The 24,203-nt window shown below is 38.6% G+C and overlaps 2 protein-coding genes across 3 annotated transcripts in view; both read right to left on the bottom strand.

Annotated features, from left to right (window-relative positions):
* Positions 1-22,696, bottom strand: part of LOC103045084 (uncharacterized) — a 40,369-nt gene extending 17,673 nt beyond the window's left edge. The window contains exons 1-4 of the mRNA XM_049471333.1: positions 21,263-22,696; positions 20,804-21,148; positions 18,029-18,163; positions 17,556-17,629 (exon numbers count right to left, since the gene is read on the bottom strand). Of these exons, the coding sequence (XP_049327290.1) occupies positions 17,556-17,629; positions 18,029-18,163; positions 20,804-21,148; positions 21,263-21,287 (579 nt within the window). The 5' untranslated portion in view covers positions 21,288-22,696. The remainder of the gene's footprint in view (positions 1-17,555; positions 17,630-18,028; positions 18,164-20,803; positions 21,149-21,262) is intronic.
* LOC111189606 (CD276 antigen homolog) overlaps positions 1-24,203 on the bottom strand; it is a 223,566-nt gene that overhangs the window by 84,039 nt on the left and 115,324 nt on the right. The gene's annotated exons all lie outside the window — the stretch shown is intronic.

Below are 24,203 nucleotides of genomic sequence, written 5' to 3'. Positions count from 1 at the left end.
GCTGGAAAATGGAGGCAGCGTTTCTGTGTGTCGTGTGTGTTTGGCAGGTGGTGTGTTTAGTGACCCCACTGCTACAGCAAAGTTTGTAAAACGTATGTGTGGTTGATTGTACAGAACAGAGCTAAGCTGAGTAAACTCCACCACAGTGAAGGTGCTGCTTCTGCAGCCGTTCCATTGCGTCACTGTGTACAGCTTCTGAAAAAGAGAGAAAAGGATTTCAGCTAAGGTGTCTACGTGACTAACACAATTATAAACATATTTACTGTTAGAACATTCAATGGGTCTGTGTATGCTTTATTACCACTATATAAATAAAAGGTGCTAAAGGTACAATTTACACTGGGAGATGTCAATTGTCTCAATTTTTCCTTTTATTAAAGATCATATAGCAACATAGCAACGTAAAAATATTAACCATCACTTCCACATAGTTTTTTGCATATATATTGATACCAACATTATCAATCATGGGCATCAGCCAATTCCACTCAGCAGCCAGATTCATAAAAGCATTCCAAATGTCAGGAATTAAAACAAAAATGAACTTCTATGAAGAAATGCTTAGTAATTTTGACAAAATCTATGAATATGCTCTTAGGGAAAGCCTTTTTTAATAGGATTGCGCGAGGCCCACCATTAAGTTAAAAAATAATTTAAATTCACATTCTGCTTACAAAGTGCTTACAACCACATGTCCAATCTCACACTCACATATGTACACATACACGCATGCGCGCACAGAGAGGAAATAATGATTCAATTGCTTCAAACCCCCAGAGGGCAGTACAATACAATCTCTGTGTATCACATTGTACAGCTTAAAGTTCATACAATGTAGGAGGGTAAGAAAAAGTATACTTTTTTAAACATACAATAATACCAACATTTAAATCTTGGGTATCAGCCAATTCCGATTAGGAGCCAGATTCACAAAAGCATTCTTAGGAAAATATGTCAGAAAATTTGAAAATTAATTTCTATTAAGAAATTTAAAGTCTAAATATTCTTTTAACCAAAAAAATACAATTTTCTTGAAAAAGAATATCTAATGCTAATTGTGTGCCAAATCACGAATACAATCACCTGTTAGCATCACTTGTTTGTATAAAATCACATTATTGTTTTTTTTTTATCAGTTTTTTTTTGCTCATTGTGGCTCAGATTTTATTTTTTATGGCTTTGTAAATGTGGAAAATAAGATTTTGAGTCACAATGAGCAAAAAAAAACTGATAAAAAAAAAACAATAATGTGATTTTATACAAACAAGTGATGCTAACAGGTGATTGTATTCGTGATTTGGCACACAATTAGCATTAGATATTCTTTTTCAAGAAAATTGTATTTTCTTGAAAAAAGATTTGAGTCACTTTCCTTGTGTTCGTAAATTGAATACGTATCCAGTCCATGGAATTTATGCGTCTTTTTGCTTTTACGTATTAGTATTAGCGCTACGTACCCACACTGCATCTCTTGGTGCAGCTGTGCAGCTATAGCTACAAAAACAGCAAAAGCAAACCGCCTGGCCTTTTTTCACCTCCTGGACCCGAGCATGAACTTCAGAGCAGCTGTTTACTCTCCACTCCAGCAGAAGATGCTCCACATATGAGCTGCTAACTCATCCATTTCCCTTTATAAAGCTACAAGTCATCTCTCACATGAGTGTTTTTTTGCAGAAAAACAGATTTGAAAATTGTGGCTTGTAATGTGAACATAGCCTTAAGGACCAAAAAATATCAATATGTGATGTGGTCCATTTATAGTTTGTAGCAATATTTTCTCAGTTTATTTCTCATGTGCTATCTTTTATCAGTGTTTAAATTTGAATATTCTTCATATTTCCATTTGCAAAAACAAGTGAACACATTTTGGTTTCTGGCCCTGCCTTGTGTTCTTAATGTAAAAAAAAAGTTTAAATAATGTAAACACCATATTTTCATTTTCAAATAAATACCAGTTGTGAATCATTACTTTAGACACAGGTTGACTTTGTTGACAGTAGAGGAACCTGTTTAGCTGCAGTATGACCATTTGTTCATAGACGTTGGTTTAGAATACGCTGGAAGTAAATGTTTGCTAACCAACCATGTTTGTGGGTTTTTTAGCTACACTGGACGCTCAGGCCTTAGCAGTAGCGCTTGCTGCTAAATGCAAGTTAGGTGAAGCACGGAAAGCTTGTGGCTAACCAGACTGGGCTACTGAGAAAATAGTACAAAGGTCTGGAGGAGACATAAAAAAACAAAGAGTGTTTTTTGACATTGCATGGTGTTTTGTCACCTATTAAAACAGATAATAGCGAATGCTTTTATTTTATGGGGTGCTGTTTTGCTTATGGATTATCGTACTGACATACAGTGTCAAAAAACAAAAACAAAAAAAAAAAAACAGATTTGACATTATCTAACAACTCACCACTGATGCATGTGGACTGCAATCACATGTATTGCAATTAATAGGTCTGTCACAATATGTATTTTTAATGGATTATAAATTACCCAGGATTTATCATGATAAACAAATGTATTGTGTGTGTGTGTGCATTTTTGTGTTTACATATACACATACATACTGCTTTCAATAAACTCAACATATCAGATCAGTCACATTAATGGTATCTCCTCACAAACTGATTGACCAGAAAGGATCCTACTCGCCCTCTCCTGCCTCATGCAGAAATAATTATCTTATTATATAAATATGTTCTGTTTACATTTTTATTAAATTACTTTAACACACTGTACACTTTAACACTGCATTTGCTTTCAACTAAACTGCCTGGTTTAGGACTACCTTATAGAACCCGTATAGACATCCAATATATTGTTCAAGAAATAACTGAGATAAACCATGTTATTGTAATTTTGAGACAGTTTTAGCCTATAACGTAATTATAATTTAATATAATTAATTTACCAGGGCTCCAGACAAGGATTTGGACAAAACATCAATATTGACTAAAAAAACAAAGAATATTCTGCCGATAAATTATCTTTTTGACGTATTGAAACAAAGATAAAGACAAAATTCAGACATTAAGATGACTGCATTTTTAATTTACAGATTTATTTATGGTAGAGCGCCACAATATCAACAAATGTGGAATATAATACATACACATATTACACAGTGAGCAACATGCACTGAAGCACTTATTCTCTGGGGTGCTTTAATGCTCATACTGTAGATTAAGAAAGAGTTATACAGTTTTAAAAACGTCAACAGATTTGAGATTACCCAACAACCCAATGCATTCGAAGAAAACATGTTACATGCATAAACACCTCCACCTTATTAGATACTTTAGCACCCTAACTCCAGTGCAAAACTACATACTTTACATACAAACTTATCTGGGAAGAATTTTGACAGTTTTCACTTACATGCCTACATATCATATACAGTCTTATGCAAAAATGTGGGTAACCCTTATGTTATATTATATTATATACTATATTACTTAAATATAAATAAGGCACATCTAAAGCATAATCAATGTTTTTTTTAACCTAAATTAATGTACAGCAAAAGGTTCATATTCACCCTTAAACATACACAGCACACAAAACAGCATTACTCAAACAGTCCAGTGAAATTTGTGTACTACCCCTTCTGTGTCAGGTAACCATCTGAGGTTGATGTCCTTCTCTGTGGGTGTTAGGATATTGGTGTAATCGCCCATTGCCCTGGTCCTCTGGTCGGTGACAGAAACTCAACCTGAGTGTACTGGAAAAATAATGAGAGGCTGGATATTATGTGGTGGATATAGCTTATTCAATATTCATGCTCTCTAATTCAGCTGTTCTGTTTACATTATTACAAGTTACTATAACACACTATACACATTAACACTTTTAGAACCTGCATCCATTACAATGGATATCATGTATTTTCTTTATTTTTAAATGTTTTGTTGTGCAGAACACTATTTGAGAGCTGTTGTCATTAAGAATAGGCCATGAACCAGCCAATGAACAAGTTAATAAACCATAAAACAGTAGAATTAGCTTAGTTCCATCCACTGCAAAAACACTGGAAAAACAGTAACAGTACTATAGCCCTTTGAGGGGGTGTAGCAGTTAATTTTTTACTAATTGAATTAATTTGATTTAGAACACTATTTAATCATGTTTTTAATGTTTAGGGATGCTTTGTGTAATAAAAAGGTCAATATAAAATATTAAACACACAGCCTTCCAATGCAATGGAATAAAAAAAAAAACTATTAAATATTTTAGTTAATTACATTTATTTGCTATATAGTACAGTAGAATATTTTTTTCTGTGCATTACAGATAAAAACAGCTTATTTATTTTTTATCCATAACTGGAGATAATTCAGGTCTAAAAACATTAACACTGCATTTATTTTTTACTAAATTGTCTGGTTTAGGACTACCTTAGTCTTTGTTGTATAACATGATTTTAAAGCTTTAAAGTTTCAGGCTTTTTCATGGAATCTATAGACATCTGATATATTGTAACTGTGATGCAGTTACATCATAATTTTGATATCATATTAGTACAAAAATATACAAATAAATACAACAGTAATGTTAAATAAATTAATAAATATTTCAGGACGGATGATTTTCAGTCCCCTGCATTTACACCCTTTTTACAAGCAGTAAACTTGTGGAATTATTAAACAATTATTTAAAAATTTGTATAAAAAAGGGCTAAATACCCTGACCTTAAAAAAAAAAACCACACAATAAAACAGCATTTTATTTACCAGACATATACTGACTAATTCCGATTAATGGGTTTGTATCACTAAATTAACACAAGAGATATTAGAGATTAGAGATATTAAGGTAACAAAAAATTTTGAGGTTGTGTCCATATATTGTATAATAAATGCCTACCTCTGAATTCAGGAGGTCTTGCTGTTGTTGTCCATGTTGCTGTAGATTAGAATCAGGAGTTTGGCTGTTTGAAGATCTTTTGCAGAGGCATATCAGAAGAGCTGGTGCACAGTTAAATTTTTAATATAAAAGTTAATATTTGTTGTATTATTTTGCTGCAACACTGCTTTGTAGGTAAAGTGAATGTGAACAGTCTTTGATTTTACTTGAATTGACTGTGGCTAATAACATCATGCTCAGAGATGTTCACTTACCAACAATTGCTGCGATGAAGATGCAGTTTAAAACAGCAGATGCTAGAGTCAGACTCTGGCATGGGGTGTGGTGATGTGGATTTACATGTCCTGAAGATGATTCTACAGATAGTATAACAGCACAGTTGAACAACAGTAACTCAATAACAGAGTAGATAACGTGATTAAAGAAACTCACCAGTTCTGTAAAGTCTTGTTCCTGTACTGAAGTTCAGTGCTCCAGATGCTGCACAGTAGTAACCCCCCAGTTCTTCTTCTGTGATGTTGTGTATCAGTAAAGAGTGATTTACTTGTACTGAAATTTTCCCTTTCATAGTGGCATTGTAGAAGTAAGGTGAAATTTGTTCTCCATCAGTAAGAATGCGTAACATCAGCTTTGGGGCACTGCACTGTCTCTGTGTATACCAGTATGTATCTGCGCTGCCTTTTCTTCTAACAAGGTCACAGTGTACCATCACATTTTCTCCAAATTCAACTTGAACAGTTTTCAAACCTTGAATAGCTTGAGAGCAAATGAGTAAATCTGCAAAGAAAAACGAATTAAATTAATAAAAACATCACCTTTACTACAACAGTTTTAAGATAATAATTGCTCAGGAAACTTACATATCTGAAGCTGTAAATTCTTCATGCTGCCACCTGAAAACTTTTTACAAAGTGTGTACTGTCTTTCTACTGAAGACAGCAACAGAGGAAGTGTGGCTTGTACTGACCACAGAAGCCTTTAACAAACTAATAGATATTTTCAGATGATGGCTGCAGTTGTTGTGGATCCAGATAACTTCATTAAGTTATGTTATTCATCTAGATATACGGATATGGTGGATCCATGTTTTACAGTATAGCTTCCCTACAACTATTTCTGATTTACATTGCTGTAAAATAAAAATTTAAAAGTTTCATCTTCAGCCTTGCAGTCTCACAGAGACTTTACAGTGCGCACTATTAGGGTAATTACGATCATTTCACAGTGCCGGAACACTGGCCTCTATAAGTGTTTTTATCTGGTGCTGCTGCAGGTTATTCCATTAGTGCTGATATTAAAGCACCATTTGTCGTAGTACTAACCTTATTTACCATCGTATCCTCAGTATCTTCCAAATATTAGATACACATAATTAAATCCTGCAGTTTGTAGTAGTCTGCTTAACCCCAATTTTTGGAAGAGAAAAAGTCCCTATGTTTGTTACTGGTGTTTATTCTACAACAGTACTCCACTAAAGTCCTCCTTGTGATGTGGTCAGTAAAAGTTATGGCTCACATACATGAATAACTGTAGGTTGTGTCTTTATTAAATTAATGAATATTAAACATCTTGTTTAAATTAATGAATATTTGTGTTAGATAACAGATTTGGTGTCCATGTGTTCTTAATACATAATTTATTAGAAATTCCTGCCTTATTTTTTGGGAGTTAACAGCAGCACACAATAAGTGTTGTTAAGGATTAACAAAATTTTGGGATATGGAGTGCGCCTCAATTACAAGCTCCACCCCTTCGCCCTATATATACCTCCAAGTCACAACTCACCTCCGTGACGAACAAACTCACGTGACGTCGAGTTCTCAGTCACTGCTACAATGGATATTGATCTGGATGCCTCGGATCCCGAGTTGTTCTCGGGCTCCTCATCTGCCGGTGTGTCTCATCCGATCCCTGGGCCTCTACCCATCATCTCGGTGCCCGATGCCCAGGCCGGTTCGGTGGTTTCCAGCTCCCCGGCCAGGCGTGGCCGCTCCCGCAACCAGCCTGATCGCTCCTCGGCCCGGCGTGGCCGCTCCGCGGCTCGGCGCTCCAACTCCCCGGCTCAGCCCGATCGCTCCTCGGCCCGGCGCGGCCGCCCCCCTGCCCGGCGCTCTAACTCTCCGGCCCAGCAAGATCGCCCCTCGGCCCGGCGCGGCCGCCCCGCTGCTCAGCGCTCCTTCTCCCCGGCCCAGCAAGATCGCCCCTCGGCCCGGCGTGGCCGCCCCGCTGCTCAGCGCTCCATCTCCCCGGCCCAGCAAGAACGCCCCCCGGCCCGGCGCGGCCGCCAAGCAGCCCGGCGCTCCATCTCCCCGGCCCAGGAACATCGCACCTCGGCCCGGCGTGGCCGCCCAGCAGCCCGGAGCTCCATCTCCCCGGCCCAGGAACATCGCTCCCCGGCTCGGCGTAGCCGCACCCGCACTGCCCTCTCGGGCTCTGGGCGCAGCCGCCTTTCATCTCAGCCTTCGTCTACTCCTGCTCAGCGCTCCCGGCGTGGATTTCGACAGGACAACTCTCCTGTGGCTTCTACCTCCCGGGCGATGCTTCCTCCACCTCCGGTTCCGGCCCACTCCATGTCTGACTGGACCGTCGCTGGTTTACAGAGGGTTCTACGGAATCGCGGAATCCATTTCGCCCGCTCGGCTCCCAAAAGAACACTCTTCTCTCTCCTGCTCGCCTCTGATGCTGCCATTCGAGGGTCCCCTGCCGGGCTTCCTGCGAGCCGCATCGACACCGCCCCTTCTCCACCCAGGCGGCGCGGCCGCCCCGCTCAGGTTCCTTCCAGCTGCTCGACCCCCCCTGCCGGCGAGGCGGACCCTTCGCCCGGCTTCCTTTTCACCCGGCCCGGAACGGCTCGGGCTTCTGTCTTCTCTCGTCTATCTCCTCCTTTTTCTGCTCCGCTTCTTTCTCTCTCCGCTCTTCCGCCTCCTGCGCTTTCTGCTCCTTCCGCCAGTGGCCCAGCTCCTTCACTCGTTCCCCCTGTTTCTGCCCTTCCCCCTGTCTCTATTCCTTCTGTCTCCTCTGTTCTCCCTTTTCCCATTCCCTCCAACCCCCTCCAGGCCGTTCAGCAGCCGGCCTTGCTCCCTATTCCTTGTGCTCTCTCCTCAGGTGCTCAGGCTCCCCAGCCTTCCATCCAAGCTCCACGGGTTCATGACGGCTCCTTCTCCCTCTCCACTGCCGCTCCAGCCCCTCCTCCTGCGGGTGCTCGCTCTCTCTGCCCGCCTCTGGTTCAGCCATCACTGCGTCAGCGCATCTTGCAAGGTGCAGACATAGATCTCTCTTCTCTACTGCGTCCTTCGGCCGCCGCCCCGCCTCTTTGAAGTCGGGGGTTCACTGCTAACTATCGGATCTTCAGATTCGCGTGGCTCAAGAGTTCTCTCTGCCCCCGAATTCGCCCTTGCTTTCTCCACCTTTCGAGACGTGCTCTGCGCGGCTTTTCCAGCCCGCCGTCAGGAACTCGACGACTACCTTTCCATTATCCTCGACCTGGCCGTGCGCTATGGGGGTTCTGGATTCTACGATTACCATCGTCTGTTCTCTGCGCAGGCTGCATCGCGCTTGCAGCAGTGGAATATGTCCACCTACTGGGGCGCCCTTGATCTCGAGTTATACTGCCGGATTTTCGCTGGTCGCCCTTCCCTCGCTTGCGAGTTGTGCGGACAGCCTTCTCACCCCGTCTCTGCCTGCTCGCTTGTGGCCCCCTCTCCAGCCCCCCCCGCCAGCGCGCTCCCCGCCAGCGCACCCCCCGCCAGCGCGCCCCCCGCCGTGTCTCGCGTATCGGCCTCTAATTCCCTAGATACTCGTGGGAGGCGCCTTTTTTTTCTCGGCTCCCGGGCCATATGTAACAATTTCAACTCAAGAGGTTGCTTTTTGTCTTCATGCCGTTTTTTGCACGTTTGCTCTTACTGCGCTCAGGCTCACGCTCGTCCTTCCTGCCCCATCCGTCCACCCAAGTTCGGACAAAGCTGACTATTACGATATCTGTCCACTCCAGTTAACGTGCCCGAGTTAGCTAAGAGTCTCTCTTCTCACCCTGATTCTACCTTCGTCTGCTACCTCCTGGATGGTCTGGTGTTCGGATTTTCTCCCGGGCTCGTTGTTTTGCCGGATACGACCTTTTCAGCTTCGAACCTCCTGTCTGCCCAATCGGAACCCGACGTGGTTACCTCTCTCCTGGCCAAGGAGGTCGCGGACGGCTTTATGGTCGGTCCCTTTTCTTCGCCCCCTTTTTCAAACTTCCGCGTCAATCCCATCGGCGTCGCTACTCGTAAATATTCAGGGAAGAAACGCCTGATTATAGACCTGTCTGCGCCCCATGGTGCTCCTGTGCCTTCTATTAACAGTCTGGTGCCCAGTGATCTCTTTTCCCTGTGCTATGCTCGCATCGACGATGCTATTTCCCTTATCAAGATCGTTGGCCACGGCGCCTGGATGGCCAAAGCCGATGTCGTTTCAGCTTTCAAGGTTTTACCCCTACACCCTGACTTTTGGCACCTGTTTTGTGTTCGTTGGAGGGGGCATTTCTATTTCGCCACCAGGCTCGTTTTCGGCCCAAAATTTTTGACTGCCTCGCCGAGGCTCTTTCCTGGATTTTACTCAATGAGTGCGGCGTTCCTTACGTAGTGCACCTACTAGACGATTTTCTGGTCCTGGACACCCCTTCCTCTCCTCCTGCTCGCTGCATCACCTCCCTGGAATCAGTTTTTCGCCGTCTGGGTATTCCGCTGTCCGCCGAAAAAACGGTGGGTCCGACTACATCCTTGGTTTTTTTGGGGATCATGCTGGACTCCTCCTCCTTCCAGGCTTCTCTTCCTCAAGAGAAACAGACACGCATTTCTCAACTCCTTTCCGAATTTCTGGATCAGCCTCGTCGAACCAAGCAGCAGCTCCTGTCAATTCTCGGACATCTAAATTTCGCAATGCGCATTATTCCGCAGGGTCGCGCTTTCATCTCGCATCTCCTCCATCTCGCATCATCTGTGGCTTCCAACTTCCAGTACGTTACTCTCGACGAGGCTTGCTTATCAGAATTGCGTTTCTGGCTATTACTCTTAAAGCACTGGAACGGTATTTCTTTTTTCTTCAACGAAGCAGAATCCGAACCTGAGAATGTACACCTCTTTACGGACGCCGCGCCTTCTACAGGCTTTGGCGGTTACTGTGATGGCAGATGGTTTGCTTCTCCATGGCCTGCCGAATTTACTCTTTCTCCTCCGGATCAGAGCGATTCGTCCGCTCTCCGTGAGCTCTACCCCATAGTAGTCGCTGCCCTGTTATGGGGCCACGAATGGACGCGACGCGTCATATTCACGCACTCTGATAACTTGGCCGTAGTTCACGCAGTTAATAAGGGACGCTCTAATTCCCTGCCTCTAATGCCTTTTCTCCGGCGTCTTACCTGGCACTCAATTACTCATCAGTTCATTCTTAAAGCTGTTTTCATTCCCGGTACATCTAACCCCATAGCTGACTCTCTTTCTCGTTTTCATTTCCAGAAATTCAGGACCTTGGCTCCTCACTCAGACTCGCATCCAACTCCAGTACCACCCTATTCGGAAACCATCTTCCCTCTTCACACGCCTTCCACCAGCTCACACAGCAATCTCAGGATCTCATCATAAATGCTGTTTCTCCCAACACTCTCTCGACTTACTGGACAGCCTTGTCATGGTCCACATCATTTTTGGGGGGACCAGGCTCGAGATCTTCTCAAGCAGTACCGAACTGCACCCAAGCATTAACTGAACTGTACCCAAGCATTAACAGAGTTCACATCCCCCCCCCCCCCCCGCATCGCTCGGCGCAATTCATTATAGCAAAGTGTTGTTAAGGATTAACAAAATTTTGGGATATGGAGTGCGCCTCAATTACAAGCTCCACCCCTTCGCCCTATATATACCTCCAAGTCACAACTCACCTCCGTGACGAACAAACTCACGCCCACCTCCACCCCGTCACCTCCCTCAATTTAATTTTTCACCTCAGCCCTGGGGGGGGGACCAGGCTCGAGATCTTCTCAAGCAGTACCGAACTGCACCCAAGCATTAACTGAACTGTACCCAAGCATTAACAGAGTTCACATCCCCCCCCCCCCCCGCATCGCTCGGCGCAATTCATTATAGCAAATGCAATACTAATGTCTGTGGAGTTTTTTTAATTAATTTTGTAAAAAGAGGCAGTGTGTTTCCTGTGTGTTTGGCAGTTGATGTGTATAGTGACCACACGTGTATGGCAAGCCAAATGGGTCAGAATTCGCCTGGGTCTGACGGCGCTTAAAGCGTGCGTAATACTTAAAAAACGCCGTCCAAAACGCCGTTCAGGGCTTACTTTTACGCCTTGGAACAAACGCGAGGCGCCGCCAGGCGTTTAAGAGCGTGTGGCGGCGCCAGGCGCTTACATAACGCCACCACGCGTTTTCATAACGCCTCCAGGCGTTCCATATGCAAAAACGGACAGAATATACATATCCCCTCCTTCTCCAAGCAGTTCAGCCCTCTGACTCTGTCAGGGAACTATATCTCCTGTTAAAATAAAAGCCCCCAAGTGCTTCAAATGTCTGCTGTGTTATTAGATGTGCTAGATTCATGTATTTCTGGCTAAACTGGGCTTTGCAAAATGTAGTCCCTGATTAAAACATAACAAAATGTAATCAAATGTACTTATTTTTTATCAACTCTTTCATTGCTGGTCTATTTAGTAATCATGTTTAATTTGTCTGATGCCGCAAGACCTGAGCCAGCCAACACACACACACACACACACACACACACACACACACACACACTCTCTCTCTCGAAGGCATTGGGGATTTTAATAAAACGCGCAATACAGAGACCACCACAGCATACAGAATTAATGCATAAATGGAGAAATTAGGAAATCAACCGGACACACAAAATCCAGCAACACATTTAGCAGATCTGTGTAGAGATTCTATACGTTTTAGGGTCACTCTTAAAAAAATAAAAACTGTTCACTATGAGATCGTAATATTCCGAATCATTCAGTATTCAAGGTATTCCTTAATTAAATTGTTTTTGATCATGGTACATCCTTATATTATTTTTTCCTTTCTTACTTTTTAAATAAAAGCCCTTTTTGTATCGCTGCCCCTCAAACGGGCAGCGTGGGTCTAAAATGAGCCACATTCATTTTCTATGCTACTTCAAGTATGGCTGTGTGGTTCTATGATATATTTTAGCAACGCATTAATTCCGTCGTTCAGAATTTAATTGACGAATTTATGAATGAGTGTTTCTTTTGCACAAATCTTCATTTTCATTCTCCTTACACAGGTTTACACACACGGGTCAGACACAACGCACATGAATTTACCATTTCACAGCTCAGCACAGCTCCCTCAGTACTGTTTTACGATAACATTACCTTAGAAAATATTTGATGCCACTAGTGAAAGATAACTGTACATAATATTTGATTAGGATTAGGTTACCATTAGAGTGAGAATATTACCTGTCAGAAAGTTACAAGTACTTATTATTAGATGTTGACATATTCTATTTTAGTTAGCTTAATATACTGTAGTACTTTGTTAGGCCATTTAGCTACAGGGTGTGTTTATAATAATGTTCTTGGTGACAGTAACTGAAATATTTTATTAATTTAAAGAATAAACATTTTTAATAAAATAAATAGTACAGTCTAATATAGGATAATGATAATAACAATAATAATAATAATAATAATAATAATAATAATAATAATAATAATAATAATAATAATAATAATAATCATAATAATAATCATAATAATATTGACATATTGGGCCGGGGCGAGTTTGGGCCGGTTGGACGGAAAAAAAATTATTTACCCTCACTTCTCTAATCTTATTCTTGCATTCATTGCCATTCAACTACGTATGCACTCTCTATTCGTCTGACAACACAGCCCCTACGTCGCAGTAGATTAGATGGGTTTAACCATCTGAGGGAATTCTCCTCTCCCAAATGTTTGAGTTGGTTGCGTCCACGAGTGGTCTTTTCTGAAGCGATCAAATTAAATGCAGCAACAGAATAGCACAAAGCGTCAGACGACTGTGATGGAGGGTAAAAAGAGGCCAGGTGGAGCCGAAAAGGCCAGATTAAAAAAAGAAAGAAGATGGAAGAAGAAGCAGCCAAATGTGCAAAATTAACAAACTTGTTTTCCAGAAGACAGACTTCAGCTGCAGCCGGTAAACAGAGATATGGAAATAATCTTGAATCGTCAGCTATTGGGCAACGTTTGCAATGTCGATTTAGCGTAGTTTATTTTGTAGAGCCCAATACACATCATTAACCTCTTAACACGCCCTGGCCCGCCGACCGGCCAGAAATATGTCATAGTTAATATCTTTTTGTGTTTATGAATAATTATTTTTTTTAATTTTAAAGCCTAGAATCTCTGCTTTTCAGTATCTAGCCTATTTAGCTGTATGTCCTTTCAGGAAATAAACATTTAGGGCGAAATATGCCTTGTTTATTAGAATTAAGATTTTGAATCTGGTAAAGCTTTATATTCTGTCTTTAAGCTACTGCTTTGAGGATTCACTATTTCATTTTGATCTTTTAGAATTCGTTAGATTATATTTCTTTTAGCATTTTGAGCTTAGTTTAGTTGGTTATTTTCCTATTTTACATCTATTTTTCTGTTTTTATTAAATGTTGTTATTAGCTTATTAGCTTCTAGCTTGTTAGCATACAGAACGTTTCCCTGGTCTTTTAAATTAATGTTTATTTATTAATTATAATATAATATAATAGCTGTATCTAATTTTAAGCCAGACAGACACTGTGTGATTTTTTTAATTTTTTTTTAAGGTGCTGAGATCTCATTCGCATGTTTGAATGGTTTGTCCTGTACGAAAACGCACCTGATATATATGCTGACACTGTAGTCTGACTGGCAGGCTGAGAGACTGAATGTCATGCAGCCCCAAAGCAATAGAATTAGCGCCAGATCCCCGCGAGCCGCGCACCTATTAATCCACCTGCGGAGCTTCAAACGCGCAGATGAGCGCATCACTTTCCTCAGCTGGTCGGGCTCCAGGAAATAGTCTGTGATGTAATCTGTTTTTTAATACTATTTTAATTTTATATAAAGCTATTGCATGATAATCACCATATAGCTAAGTAACCAAGTCTTATTGTTAACGAAACTTCTCATTAACTGAAACGAATAAAAACGGTGATTAAAAGAAAAAAAACTAAAACGAACTGAAATTAGATTGAATACCCTCATTTTCGTGTTTGTTAATTTATTTATAATTGATTTATATAAATGTGGTATATCATGATATATATCGTTATTGTGATATATATATATATAAAATATTTTTCCCATATCGCCCAGCACTACTTTTAAGTCATATTAATTCATAAAATTATTTTTTTTACCTTTTAAATCTTTATCTGATTTAAATTGGAATTAAACGTGTTAGGGTGTTCTGTTAACTTACCAACATATACTTGTACTTATATGTAATAAAAAGGCATTGTAAGATCTAGCTGCTGTTTTATTTATTCAAATTCCTGCTCCATGGAAAAAATGGGCTGGATTTGGGCATGAAACTCCCGGGCTGAAAAAAGGGCCCACTCCGGCCCTGAATTAAATGTTTTACCGTTTTTTTTTTTTTTGCCATAACCACCGCGGTAAATAAAGTGCGGGAAAAAAATTAGTTTGCGCACTTAAACAAAGCGAAAATATTCTCTGCATGCATTATAAATATGTTTTGCATTTTTATTTAGGATTCAGGAAAAATATGATCGCTGTAGGACGCCTGCTCGTAGAAATGGGCACAATTGCTAAAGCGTGTTATTATTATTATTATTATTATTATTATTATTATTATTATTATTATTATTATTATTATTATTATTAATATTATTATTAATATTATTATTACTACTACTATTATTTACAAAATCCAAAAGATTTACAGATGTTTTGTTTGAATGTTCTACATAAAACGTTTATTATTGTTATTATTATTATTATTATTATTATTATTATTATTATTATTATTATTATTATCATTATCCTATATTAGACTGTACTATTTATTTTATTAAAAATGTTTATTCTTTAAATTAATAAAATATTTCAGTTACTGTCACCAAGAACATTATTATAAACACACCCTGTAGCTAAATGGCCTAACAAAGTACTACAGTATATTAAGCTAACTAAAATAGAATATGTCAACATCTAATAATAAGTACTTGTAACTTTCTGACAGGTAATATTCTCACTCTAATGGTAACCTAATCCTAATCAAATATTATGTACAGTTATCTTTCACTAGTGGCATCAAATATTTTCTAAGGTAATGTTATCGTAAAACAGTACTGAGGGAGCTGTGCTGAGCTTTGAAATGGTAAATTCATGTGCGTTGTGTCTGACCCGTGTGTGTAAACCTGTGTAAGGAGAATGAAAATGAAGATTTGTGCAAAAGAAACACTCATTCATAAATTCGTCAATTAAATTCTGAACGACGGAATTAATGCGTTGCTAAAATATATCATAGAACCACACAGCCATACTTGAAGTAGCATAGAAAATGAATGTGGCTCATTTTAGACCCACGCTGCCCGTTTGAGGGGCAGCGATACAAAAAGGGCTTTTATTTAAAAAGTAAGAAAGGAAAAAATAATATAAGGATGTACCATGATCAAAAACAATTTAATTAAGGAATACCTTGAATACTGAATGATTCGGAATATTACGATCTCATAGTGAACAGTTTTTATTTTTTTAAGAGTGACCCTAAAACGTATAGAATCTCTACACAGATCTGCTAAATGTGTTGCTGGATTTTGTGTGTCCGGTTGATTTCCTAATTTCTCCATTTATGCATTCATTCTGTATGCTGTGGTGGTCTCTGTATTGCGCGTTTTATTAAAATCCCCAACGCCTTCGAGAGAGAGTGTGTGTGTGTGTGTGTGTGTGTGTGTGTGTGTGTGTGTGTGTGTGTGTGTGTGTGTGTTGGCTGGCTCAGGTCTTGCGGCATCAGACAAATTAAACATGATTACTAAATAGACCAGCAATGAAAGAGTTGATAAAAAATAAGTACATTTGATTACATTTTGTTATGTTTTAATCAGGGACTACATTTTGCAAAGCCCAGTTTAGCCAGAAATACATGAATCTAGCACATCTAATAACACAGCAGACATTTGAAGCACTTGGGGGCTTTTATTTTAACAGGAGATATAGTTCCCTGACAGAGTCAGAGGGCTGAACTGCTTGGAGAAGGAGGGGATATGTATATTCTGTCCGTTTTTGCATATGGAACGCCTGGAGGCCTTATGAAAACGCGTGGTGGCGTTATGTAAGCGCCTGGCGCCGCCACACGCTCTTAAACGCCTGGCGGCGCCTCGCGTTTGTTCCAAGGCGTAAAAGTAAGCCCTGGACGGCGTTTTGGACGGCGTTTTTTAAGTATTACGCACGCTTTAAGCGCCGTCAGACCCAGGCGAATTCTGACCCATATGGCTTGCCATACACGTGTGGTTGATCCTACAGAACAGAGCTAAGCTGAGTAAACTCCACCACAGTGAAGATGCTACTTCTGCGGCCGTTCTGTTGCATTACTGTGTACAGCTTCTGAAAAAGAATACAAAAAATATTTTCCTGGTTCAATGTGGATGTCTGCATGAACGACATAATTAGAAACATTTACTGTTACACACCCTAGAAAAACTTAAATTGTATTAAATAATATTTTATTCTCCTTTTTTTTATAGATAATATCATACAGTAATAGAAATCATAGCAGAAAAAAGTCTTTACAGTTTTATTAAGTTTTGTAAAACACGTTTGTGTTGTTTTCTTGTGTAAGTTTTTTTATAATACAATCTTATTTTAATGCGGAATTTTACAGCTACATAAACAATGCAAGACACATTTTATTTTTTTATTTTATGTTTAAATCCATGCAAAAAGTAAAAATTAGAAAAAAACTAAGCAATTGAATTAATTTGGTAACCAAGAGCTTTAGTATGGAGGAAATAGGAGGACAAAAAAGCTACTTGGAAAACTGGCAAGACACCAATAAGTCATTATTTATTTATGTAGACACTAAGAGTATAATAGTTAAAATATACTTAAAACCTTAACATTATAAACATATCATTTAAGTGGCTTAGGTACTTCACGCTGAAACTCTGTGGTCAGTGTTAGGCCGAGGTCAATGTAAAGTTAAAAAATTCTTTTTAAGATTTTTAAGAAGAAAAACCAAAATTCTTTTTAAAAAGTAGAAAAAATTAGATAATTAAGAGACTTGTGAGTTCAGCCCCCTGTTATGTTTCCTGCTACTGCACTTCACAGCTAACTATTTTTAACTGAAGCTCTTCCTTAACTCACAATATAAATTCAGGTTACTGTGCCCAGTCTACTCTAACACAACTTTCCTACCCCAATAGAGGGGCACTGTTTAATGCAGCCTTATGGTTTATTACAGCATACTTTGCCGTAATGAACATTTTAACTGTTTTAAACTGGTTCTGTCAATGTGGATGCTAAAGCTCTGGTACTTAGACAGTGCAGCTTCATTAGATATCATACTTAATAAAATATATATTCTCCATAATGCACATTGTAATATTTATCCATTGCAATATCTCAGTGTTCCAGTGCATTGCTACACCAAGGATTAACAGTTACAAATGATAACTAGGTGTGTGTAGGAAAAGCACACCAACCTTTATTATGCCGGACTCTTCATTCTGCTGTAAACCGTTGTTTGGAGACCCACTGCAGTGGCTTATAATGAAACCTGCAAAAGCAGGAAATCAAGCAGGAGTCACTTTTTATAACTCTAAAACCAATACTACCAAAATATACAATACAATATGGTATAATACTAAAACCATACAATAGCAAAAACATAACTCAATATAAATTCGAAGGCAACTTGATAATTAATATTTATAAAGCCTATCCCAGCAAGTGTCAGTTGTTCTAATAGGTGCATTTATTCATTGTGATTTCATTTTATTTAAGAAATTACTGCAGCTGACATGCGTTGAAATAAGACTTTATAAGTGTATGTATGTGTATGTAGGGTATCCTAAAATGCTTGTATACACAGCAAATTTGCAAGTGTTAAATGAGCACTGTTAACAGTGGATTGATTTAACTGAATGTGAACACAAATAAAGAAAATATGACTCACCGATTACAGTAATGAGCATAATGCACATCATCAGGCCAGACAGGATAAAAAGAGTTTTCCAAAGTCTGATCTCTTCATCTTTATGTTGTATCTCATTCCGCAGCTGCTGATTTGTTTCTGTTTGGTTATGATGGTCTAAAAACAAAGATCAGGAAAATTACTGTTTTATAAACTTTAGAAAATGAAATATCAGCTCAAGTTTTATATGAAAAGTTAATATAGTGCTTAAAGTGATAGGCCAAAAAATTATTATTATCATATATTAAGCTATTTTTATGATACACAGTGTTTATAACAGTATTTTGACATGCAGGGGGGTCGCTAGGTGCTCTGACTGTGCAAACTTTTATGCATGTTTATATGATCTAGGCTAAGTGGAAACACATTGAACGATTATTTCTGTAAGCCAATGAAATTGTCTGATTAATTGACTTTATTTTACCCAATAATGCTTACTATAATGTGTGCATAAAGGATATCTTACAGTTTTTCTCAATTGGTTTGGCTCATTTCTTGAAACTGAGATGACATTCTCAAAATAACATGGACAAATCCCCAAACTAACTTGCGGTTCCTCACAACAGAATGGCATTTCTCATTGCTTTCATCACATTTCAAATGCTTTGTACATGTCTCAAGCACTTAGTACATCTTTGCAAATGGTTATGTACAAGTAGCCTACACTTAACAAAATCATCCTACATTTAGTACATTTTACAAAAGAATGCATCTTGTTGATCTATCCCAATTGGTTGGTTCTCAGTGTAATAGTTGCTCTCTCCAAAACATGTCAGCATAATTTCATCGTATAAGTCAACATCTGCAGAATAGTCTGCTCAATTGTCAAAATGAGTTAAGAAATTGTAATACAATACAGAACACATATTTTGGAACATTTCATAAATTCATGACAATCAGGTGAGTAGGTAACAGGTGAAAGCAGGTTTTGATGAGGAGGAATGTCCCACATTACAGGTGACAATCCATCAGTTTGTTACCTGACAGGTGTTGTCTATGATTTTGAATGCTGGCATTGCTGTATATATACAGCTTGGCCTGGTGCTAGTACTTTTTCCAATGCCAACATGGAGAGACCGCAAGTACAAAGCCAACCTCCACCTGGAGGAAGGGGAAGAGGAAGAGAAAGAGAAGGAAGAGCAAGAGGAAGAGGAGAAGGAGGAGGATTGAGGGTGCGTGGTGGTACAGGAGTAGGAAAAAGAGGAGTGAGGGTTCATGGTGGTGGAATAGGAGGAAGAGGAGTTCGCAGACATCATCCTGTCCCGGATGAAATTTGGGCCACCATTATTGACCATGTAGTCAAACATCACCTCAAAATGGCAGAGGCAGGGCGCTGAGTACAGCCTAATGTGCCACACTCCACAGTCTCCTTCATCATAAAAACCTTTCGCCGGGAAAACAGGTAATGACGGAACTACAGAATTCTCTAAGAAAGCCTTACTGTATTGTTACTGTGTTTGATTCAGTGGGCCATAGTGGATGTCCTCTGCAACCGCTTCCTGGACTGTTTGTATCTGGATTTAGTTCCAGAAAATGCATTGCTAAAAAACACATCCGATGCGATGTTGAAGAGAATTTATGGCCAAGCAGACGGCAGCGGATGGATGGCCAGGAAGATGAATAGGGTGACTAGGAGAGAGAGGGGACTGACACAAAGTAGTCAGAATCTGCTTGATGTATTTTGTTTTGTTTTTGTAGGTTTTTGTATTTTGTATACATAGTATATTTGATACATTTTCCTTTGATTTTGTTCTTTTGTACCTAAAGTAATGTGTAAAGATGTGCTTGTAAATAAAAATAGTTACAATTTTCTCAGCAGAAAGAGTGCATTGTGTGTGGTGTGAAAATTGTATTCCTTTTGCTAGACTTCTGCCATAAAGAAAAAACATCTTAGCATTTTGACTTGCAGTACTTACACAATGCCAAAGGGACAATGCATTTTGGGGGCACTGATGATTTGTGTGAGAAAGGAAATTAGTTTTGACACATGGGTAAACAGTTTTTGGAGCGATATGAGCATGTGATGAGGATCCATGTAGTTGTGCTGCACCGTCCAGTTTATTTTGACAGGAGGATGAAATGAATGAAAATGTGCCAAAGCAATTGAGAAGGATCTATGCCATTTTTATGGTACTGACTATTTATATGGGAGAGGGACTTCATTTAGAAGCAAGAATGAACGTTTTGGGAGACATATGACATTTTGCTGGTTATCTGAAGTGTTGTGAAGAACTGTAAGTCTGTTTGTCCAATTTACCTTATAGTTATAGGAATGTCATCTCAGTTTCAAGAAATGAGCCAAACCAATGTCGCCTAATGACAAATACACAATACGTACACACAAAAAAATGCGTACGCCCAAAACGAAAGTGTCGTGGGGGAACGCACTTTCTCGCGTTCAAGTCAAATTTCAAAATTTGAAATTTTATATTTTTATTTAAATAATTAATGTTTACAACATACAAACAAAGTCTGAAATTCATATGTGGTAAGATATGGTAAAAATATATTTTTTGTAACAGGCTTAGTGCTAAATGATTATTAGTTTTTATAATTTTATATATTTGTATTTATTTATTTATTATTATTTCGATTCTATGGACGCTGGGTTAAACTAACAAACCAGGGAATACAAAATATTTTTCTAAATCTAAAGAAAATGCGTATCTGAAGATAAGGGGCATCTCCCCAATATTTACAACAATTTATAGCTCCATATATCTGTACACTTTTCAGTTAAAAGATAAATGTACTCACCATCTGAATGCTGTGTGATGTAAAGTCTGGTTCCATTACTAATTTTCTGTGATGAATCTGGGTTCATGCAGTAATAAATTCCTAATTCATTCACTGTGATATTTTGAATAAATAAACTACCATAGTGCTTCAGGGAGAATCTTTCTCTGAAGGCTTGGTCACCGTAAACTGCATCCGTGCTCGTGCTTGTGAAAGAGCGTAATATATACACTATGGGATGTGACGGCTTCATCAGAAACCAGTAAACATGCTTTACACTAATCTCACAGTCTAGAGTCACATTCTGTCCTAAATCTACCAGCAGATCACTGAATCCATCTGCAGCTCCACAACACATCAGCAGACCTAGCAGAAGAAACAGCAGCACAAACAAACAGCAGATAAAAAGCCTATTAAATAATCAAACTAAAATCAGCTCAGAATTTGAATAAATTAAATTAAAGTTGTAATTTAACTCACAGAGGTAAATTTGAACAATCTTCATGCTGTAGGCTAAATTCACACACTAACTGACTCCGGTTCAGTGAGGAACTGCTTCTGTTGAGCGTCAAAAGCTTAACATAAGAAACAGATTAAGAAGTGAGAGGAAGTGGGAGTTAAACTGCTTACAACCACAATGTTTAATCTGACACTCACATATGTGTACACACAGAGAGAGAGGAAATTTGGGGCAAAAATGTTTTAGGCTACTTATAAAGTTAATAAAAACACAGCTTTACACTCAGCTACATTTAATTAAGCTCTAGGTAATCTAAAAGCAAGCTGTTGTTCTCTGTCAACTCAAAACAGCTATTACACTAACTTTGCCATTCTGAGCAGTATATTAACTGTATTAAACTCAATTTATAGCTCAGACTTTTAGCGCATCTGTTAATGCTGGTGTATCAATACACTCAGCCTACAATTCAATTTACAATTCAGTATTTTCATGACTTATAACATTTTACGCAAAGAAAAAGACTTGAAGAAAAATGCTTGTTGGGCTTAAATGTGGGCTGATAGTGTGCTCGAGAAAGCTAAACAAAGATATATGCTGGCCGATCTCATAGGATTTATTCTACATAGGGTCTTACGAGAAAGTCCTGTAACTAGTACTTTAAGACCTTGTCAAGTTTCTAAAGGGGAACCAGATCCTTAAACAACAGTGCTTTAATAAACATAATGTATGAATGACCACACGCAGCACCCTTATTTCTCTTAGATGGGGGTGACCAATTCTGTCAGCTGACCTCTATCTTTAAAGGATTTAAAAAAAAAGACTTTCTCTGAGGAAAAAATATTTATCATAGATCCTGGGTGGTCATGTGTACTCATAATGCAGTGGTGAAAATGTATTTAAACCTGCATGCAACTTGTAATGGTCAGTGTGACATTTTTTCATTATTGTCTTTGTCCATAGTTAATATGAGATGGAAGCAATAGTTTTTTAATTTATGTTCAAAGCATTAAAGTGACACATTTGTGCAAAAAGGTTTTGTTGTGTCAATGAGCAAAATTGCTCCCTAATCCATGAAGGGGGTAAATAATATGATACCTGATACCCTAATATGTTTAAAAACAAAGTTTTGGTCTGCATTTTGGCTTGCTGTCCACACAAAAAATCATGTAAATGAACACAGAAAACAGAGCTGTATTGTAAGAGAAATTGGTCCTTTAGTAGACCTGTTTAGCTGCTGCATGGTCATTTATTCCCAGCCATTGGTTAAGAACAGGCTGAAACTAAATGTTTGTGGTTTTATTTTTTAGCTACACTGGACACCCAGGCCTTAGCAGTAGTAGCAAAGTGCAAGAGTGCAAGGTAGGCGAAGCACTGAAAGGTTGTGGCTAACCAGACTGGGCTACTGAGAAAATCGTACAAAGGTCTGGAGGAAACAGATTTCAGTTTCTGATAAGGCATGGTGTTTTGTCACATATAACAACTGACCATAGTAAATGCTGTCATGCTTATAGATTATTGTACTGACATACAGTGTCAAAAAAAAACAAAACAGATTTGACTTTTACTTGTTAGAGAATGTGTGTTATACACAGTGTTATATGCATGCAGTAATCTAGTATTTAATTATTTATTTATTTTATTTTATTTTCATTTTTTTACAGATCAGTTTCCCATTTCGCATGTTGACTGCAATCACATGTACTGCAATGAATAGGCCTGTCACAATAATTGTTTTTAATGGATGAAAAAATTTTCCCAGGATTTATTACAATAAACAACTTTATTGTGGGTGTGCATGTGTGTAAACATATCGGCTCAATCATGTAAATGGGATCTCCTCACGGATCTTTAGTTGTTCTGTTAACATTTTTACAAGTTACTTTAAGACAATATACACATTAACACTGCATTTACTTTTAACTAAGCTGCCTGGTTTAGGACTACCTTAGCCTGTGTTGTATAAATTTTAAACCTTTAAAGCTTCAGGCTTCTCCATTGAATTCATATAGATATTTAATATATTGTTCAAGAAATAACTGTGATAAACCATGTTATTGTAATTCGGAGACAGTTTAAGCCAATAACGTAATGATCATTTAATATAATTAAAATGCATTTACCAGAGCTTCAGACTAGGGTTTGGATAATACATCAATATTATAATATATTTATTTTTATTGTAATGTAGGCATTGGTTGTCATATCCACTTAAATACGTGCAAATAAACAGCAAAACATTAAAGTGGTCAAAAAGGATTGACAGCATGTTTATTTATCATACAGTAAGCCAATAATGTAATTATCACAACTAGCCTTTTACAATATGTGCAATATCAAAAAAATATAAAAAATATATAAAAAAATATTGTGATAATATTTATAATCGCCAAGCTATTAATATAACTGCATAAAAACAATAACTGAATATTTATTGGCATAAAAGTGTGATAAAGCGTGTACAAAAACTACCAAAAAAAAAAAAAAAAACAGGCAAAAGACTCTCTCTATGGGTAATGTCAGGCGAATGGTCTGGGGCACCAGATAAAAACAGCAAAAGTAAGGTGTAGATGTTTATCTTTAGTTCCCATCACCTTTATTTTTGTCACAACGGTGCAGAATAATTACAAGTGCTCAAAAACAAAATAAAAAAAAGTTCTTTTAACAGAGTTAAAGACTATGACTGCGAAGTCATTTGAGTCTCAAAACAATAAATACATCCCTCACACAGGTATAGCTAGCGTCTGCCATGCCCAGCAAAGAAGAACCCATTACCTCCATTTTTAGAAAGTACTGTATATATACAGGCAGCCTCTTCCATGGAATATACTAAACCTAATTACAGGTAGAAAATGTTATCACAACAAATTATTATTTACCGAAAACAGTAAGTATGGCAAATATGATGTGATTAAATATATACATAACACATACAGTAATCGTCATGCATCACATTTACAGTGT

Source organism: Astyanax mexicanus, chromosome 23 (genome assembly GCF_023375975.1).
Source record: "Astyanax mexicanus isolate ESR-SI-001 chromosome 23, AstMex3_surface, whole genome shotgun sequence".
NCBI lineage: Eukaryota > Metazoa > Chordata > Actinopteri > Characiformes > Acestrorhamphidae > Astyanax > Astyanax mexicanus.
This window is presented reverse-complemented; position numbering and strand designations above follow the sequence as displayed.